The sequence below is a fragment of the Tubulanus polymorphus genome, chromosome 2 (assembly GCF_964204645.1).
Source record: "Tubulanus polymorphus chromosome 2, tnTubPoly1.2, whole genome shotgun sequence".
Classification (NCBI taxonomy): domain Eukaryota; kingdom Metazoa; phylum Nemertea; class Palaeonemertea; order Tubulaniformes; family Tubulanidae; genus Tubulanus; species Tubulanus polymorphus.
In genome coordinates this window covers 26,326,765-26,332,367 of record NC_134026.1, presented here as the reverse complement: position 1 = coordinate 26,332,367, position 5,603 = coordinate 26,326,765, and the positions used below count along the sequence as shown (strand labels likewise).

General features: G+C 35.3%; 2 protein-coding genes across 3 annotated transcripts; one reads left to right on the top strand and one right to left on the bottom strand.

Moving 5' to 3' along the window:
- Positions 1–402: 402 nt before the first annotated feature.
- LOC141900175 (sideroflexin-2-like) lies at positions 403–2,897 on the bottom strand. 2 transcript variants are annotated; one of them, XM_074786945.1, is made up of 11 exons: positions 2,822–2,897; positions 2,454–2,611; positions 2,202–2,372; positions 2,032–2,130; positions 1,872–1,950; positions 1,703–1,788; positions 1,567–1,627; positions 1,419–1,485; positions 1,240–1,339; positions 1,111–1,158; positions 403–1,020 (listed from the first exon to the last, which is right to left on the bottom strand). In XM_074786945.1, the coding sequence occupies exons 2-11, from the start codon at positions 2,606–2,608 to the stop codon at positions 906–908; spliced, it is 981 nt and encodes a 326-aa protein (XP_074643046.1). In that variant the 5' UTR covers positions 2,609–2,611; positions 2,822–2,897; the 3' UTR covers positions 403–905. The 2 variants fall into 2 exon arrangements, with proteins under 2 accessions (XP_074643046.1, XP_074643047.1); XM_074786946.1 differs by having other exon boundaries at positions 2,454–2,624; positions 2,822–2,878.
- On the top strand, positions 2,712–5,577 carry LOC141900174 (uncharacterized). Its single transcript, XM_074786944.1, has 6 exons — positions 2,712–3,592; positions 3,669–3,820; positions 4,138–4,258; positions 4,342–4,440; positions 4,524–4,695; positions 4,764–5,577. Exons 1-6 carry the CDS (start codon positions 2,899–2,901, stop codon positions 5,221–5,223), a joined length of 1,698 nt encoding a protein of 565 aa, XP_074643045.1. The 5' UTR covers positions 2,712–2,898; the 3' UTR covers positions 5,224–5,577.
- The last annotated feature ends 26 nt before the right edge of the window (positions 5,578–5,603 follow it).

Sequence of the window (5,603 nt, the reverse complement as noted above, 5' to 3'; positions counted from 1 at the left end):
TTTTATTTGTTTCATTGTCATTGGTGGGAATTCACAAATCTATGATAGAAGGATGTTTCGACAATATTGATAACCTTGTCTACAAAGGCGTTACTAGTCCCATAGCCAGGAACCTTCAAGGCCAGTTCTCGAATAACTTCTTGGACCTTTAGCATTCTAGCGGGTGTGATGTGCTAACCACTAAACTTGAGGAGCAACAAACTAGTTTGGAATCTTATTCAGTGTGGTGACGTTTTAGCTGTAGTGACTAACGACAATATTCAATGGATGGCCATCTGACAATGATGAGTGACCCAGCAGCTATGATAATATGAGACCATTGATTTAAGTGACCAATTCTTCCATTCTCTAATGTAAGACAACAAGTATCCTCATTTAAAAATAATACAATTTTATTTCAACGTTCTTTGATAACATATTGCACAGCAAAGTCATAAAAACTACTGTAGATACATTAAGAAACAATCAGTTTGCATACACCCCAGATTAAAGCGATCAACTGTGGCAGTGTTTGAGCAATGGGGACATTGAAACTTAATACTGACCACATAAAACTTAATGTCATGAATTAATGTAAAGGCATGATTGGATATAGAATATTATAATACTGGTAGTCATACTAATGGTACATATACATATACATATACATATACATATATACCTTGAACAGTCACAGATTTATTCATCTGCCACTAAGCAGGGAACATTGCTGCTGCTGTTAATCGAGTACTTACATCAGTTCTTAAAACTAAATAATATTAAGAATACATATCATTTCAGTTTACCCTTTTAAATGGTGGCTAAGCTACATTGTTCCAAGAAATACCATCACTACAAAACCACACAAGATTCATTGTTCCGATTAAAATTCTTTGTTTTAGTCCCAATGAAATGAAAATTTCTTCTTATAGTCCTTTATTAAAATAAAGCCTTTCTGGTAGCTGGCTATCACCAAATTTTCCCACCAGTTCGTCATACTTGTCTTTGTCCATTATTCTAAGCTTATCAACAGTAATACAACTACAAAAAGGATAGACAATGGAAGATTATTAGTAGGCCTAAAGATATGTTACTAAAGATAAAAAGACTACGTCTCAATTTAAATGTTACCTTCTCTGAGGAAATAAAGCACAGCCAATAGGAACACTTGCACAGAGTCTGAAAACAAAAAATACAATACAATGTTTTTATAAAGTCTGCATGCAAAACGTTTTATAAAATCATCAAACGCTAACTTACACAACACCGCATAAAAAGACTTGAATAGGAGCATGGGTCCACGTCATTCGTTTAATTACTGGATATCTTTCAAGGTATTCCATTACAACAGGAATTCCAACTAAAATATAACAAATTGTCATCATACAGCACTGAAAGAGCTTATTTTTAAATGATCCATTGATTCCTATAAAACTCACGCATAGTCGGGGTGGCCATGAATATTCTAGATAATACAACTTGAGAAATTCCTTTCACAGCCGCATACTGCAAAAAGGTTGAATATTTCAGTAAACAAGTGATTTTTTTGAAGACAAAACCAATCAATACAAATTGCTATGCAGTTACCCTGGATTGAGTAATCTTGTTCCCATTTTCATCGGAAACTACTATACCATCGATCAATTCACTGCAAGTAAATTTCATAATGATATCATTCATAGGTCTAAATAGCTATTGGGTTTTTCTTTTCAAGAGATATTACCTTTGTCTCATGAGGGGTATATTGACCATATTAGCAGCTGCAACTGCAGCGAATGGCACGAATCTTTGCATAAGTGAACCAGCACTCTAAAATATAGGAATATCAATTAGAAAGGCTGCCCAGCAGGTTAAACCTATGTTAATAATCTTAGATATCAGATCATTCTTACTTTTGCTAAAATAGCTTTAAGACCCAGGGCTGTAACAACAGCAGAAGTAGTGGCTGATGTATAGGCTATTGCTATTCTCCTGAAATAAAATAGTTTACCTGTTAAAATTTGAAAAGATACCGTATGCAGAAAATTATCTGAGATGGTTAAAAAAGCTTACTTTGCATCTATGTCTGACTCAGCATTTCGATTTGTGTAATTCACAAGTGCATTAAAAGACTGATTGACCCATTGCCAAAATATAACTGCTGTGTTAGTTCTGAAAAAAAATTTCATTAGCCAAAGGTCCTGAGAATCTGTGTCATAATATTGAAAGTTGTGAATCCTCACCTATAGAATGTGATCATCGCTCCTGTTATTGACATACCACCAGGAACTTGGAATGACATACGACCAAATACATTTTGTAGTTCCCCAGAATCAGGATGGAATGAGGAATCGTACAATTTCTTTGCATAGATAACTTCTTCTTTGGTTACACCCGGTGTTTGTAGTCCAATTCTGAAATTGACGACAAAAAATCCAGGTGTAATAGGAATCATATCTGTGAAGTGAGTTCAGTTATAATACTATCAGACTTACCGATATTTATCTACAAGATCTTTCGCTTCATGAAGTTTCGATTCGCGGACCACCACAGTGCGAAAGTCAGTCATCCAAGCGAAATGTTTTAAGCGTCCCAGAAAAGTACTTTGGTCCCAAAGTGGGCCATCTACATTAATTCGATTTTCAGTCATTTTCTAGAAAAAGCAACTAAATGAAATGGTACAACCCGCATAGAACCCGTATGAAATATAGACCGTCTCGTGCTGCCATCTAGCTTTAAAGAATATAGAAATCCCTTAGCAGTTTTACAGAGTAACCATCGACAAGCGTCTATAATTCATATAAAGTCAAATATTCACATTTATTAAATGAATGTTGATTTAACAGTGTGTATCAATTCCCACCTTGGTTATTTTTAAGTAAAAAGCCTAAGAAAAGTTGTAAACGTTGGTAGTTCAACTCAACCCGGAAATACTGTAGGATGACGTCATTTGGGGAAATCCCTGGCCTGCTGTCAGATCACATCATGGAAACTGACATTGGATCTGAAGAAATATTGAAACAGTTTTACTGTCCATTAGAGGGCACATTATTATGCCATGCAGGTAGTACAGAAGACCTGACTTCTATTGGTAAATTTTCACCAGAATCGAGATATTCAAAGTATCCAGATTTAGAATGTGCAAGCTCAAGTAGAGGACCCGAGTTTCTTACCAGTAATGTCACCACCACTTACTCAAGTATTACTGAACCTGTGGTTAACGAAGTTAAAAACGTCACCAACAGTCCATCAGATATTCTTCAGACGGCTCAGGTACTATGCGAGATACCCTCGGCTCCCACTATGGTAACAACTGTGCCAATTATGAAACCGGCTGTGCCACTTTTCATAGTCAGTACACCAGCTTTATTACCAGCAGTATCAATGGCACTTCAAAATACTCTAATCGTGGTCAATCCAAGTTGCAACCAGTCAAATCATGCATTTATAAGTTCTACGGATCCAGTTTTGCCGACTGTTGTATCGGCTCCCGTTATTGACAAAATTGTTACCGAAGTTTCTGTTGCGAAAAAATCGATGGATACCGGCAATGAAGATGAAAATATTGATGATGTTTTGCAATATCTCAACATTCCGGAAAAGGCTAGTCCAGAGGTTCCTACACTCCCTGCGAGTAAGTATTTCTGCTTAATGACAGCTCTAAAAATTAATGATCAGACAGTAAATTATTTGTTTTCGCTTTGTTGTAGATAACAATATTACAGATAATAAAACAGAAAAACGAAATGAAGCAGTGGAGAAACGAACTACGATATTGTTTAAATGTGAATTGTGTTCATCTACATTCAATCGAAGGAGTAACTATAATCGGCATAGGCTCGTTCACAAGATCAAAGCTAAGGTAAAACTTCTCTGATCTGGAAATACTTGGATAAACTGAAGTTATAGGGACTGGTAGTTCCAAATTCCTCAAATTTACATTGAGGAAGGATTATTTGGTCTCCGTGGTCGTTTATTCTATGGTCCGATAGTTTAATAATTCAACAATTCAACAGTTCTACTTTTTGCTAATTTGACAGTCGAATGACTCTACAATTGGATAGATCAATAATTGTCAGTAATGGTTCTAAAATTTGATGGTTCAACAAATTCAATATAGTTTTTTTTATGAACTGTAGTTGAGTGAAGATAAGATAATTGTTGTTGTTTACATTGCAGGATGATTTACCTCATAAATGTGATGAATGTGGTCGTACATTCTTACAACGATGTGATTTAAAGCGCCATCTACTGATTCACACGAATAATCAACCATATAAATGCGACATCTGCAACAAAGGTATTCATTTTTAAAAAAACTTACTTTAAAAAAAAAAATTCGAAAATACATGTCTCAGTAAACATATCGTGTGCTTTTTTCAGGATATATACGTAGGAAGGATTTGTCAGTCCATATGAGATTTCATAAAAAAGAGAAGAGCTTCCCGTGTAAAGAATGTGACTTGTCATTTTATCAAGCTGGTATGTGAACAGATTACTACATGTACAACTATTGTGTATACAAGATGATGTGATGTAACGTCGTTCCATATTTTATTTTTCAGGTGATTTGAATCGTCATATTAGGATCAAGCACGACGTCACTAAGTGGTTAAAATGTGGTCATTGCGACAAGAAATGCGCTACAGAGTCGACGCTTATACGACACATGCAAGTCACTCATGAAGATATTATATGCGGTGTGATAAAGAAAAAAATATTGAAATCAAATCAACAGTAAGTGATATTAATTGCGGGATGTGTATTGATATGCATCTTAACCACGTATTAATTTGTATTTTTAGAGCATCCGAAATGATTTCTACGCAACCAAATCCAATCATCATCATAAAAAACAATAATCCTTCGCCTGGAATGTCGTCATCTGATGTTAGAGCTCTCGGTGAACCGATAGAAAATTCAATGGATTCGGGAACTTGTTCATTGGACTCGCAATCAACTTCTAGAAGTGTTTTTTCATCAACTGCAGCTCCTATTGAGCAAACTACAATCAGCACAGTTGGTGATATCAATGCTACACCTATCATTACTTTCTCAGATCCAAATATTTCTAGTCATATTTATAAAGTGGGTGCCTCTAATCATTGTATCGATAATTCTCAAATTATAACATTTGCCACGAATGTGGCGTCCACTAGTGGGAAATTAAACGATGATATTCTAGCCAATGATGACACCGATATCGAAGGGCCTCCACTTGATATGTTTTCAGGAGATGCACAAGAGAGTGGTATAATTATATAGTACCGGTAATACAGACTTGCATATCTACTCTATTCATTTGCCATGTCTGTGTAAACTCAATATACAATGTACCAGTAATTCTTAGTGTTCTATACGTGATCTCATTTTTTCAGAATATTTATTGCTGTTAGTTGATTTAGACTGTGTACGATGTATTTTATGCATGAAATACTGTTTTTTTTTTTGTGTACTCGATTGAAACCGAGTGTGCTTGAACTTCTTTTGAAGGGAGTCTTTAGATTCTTGCTGCATTCATTGGATGATGTTATTAGTGTTGTTTAACTGTATAGTTCTTATAGAGATCGGTTTCAAACCCCGGTATAACTAAATTTTAATGATCGTTGACCAATAAATGGCTGAAAACAACTTCATATACTCCG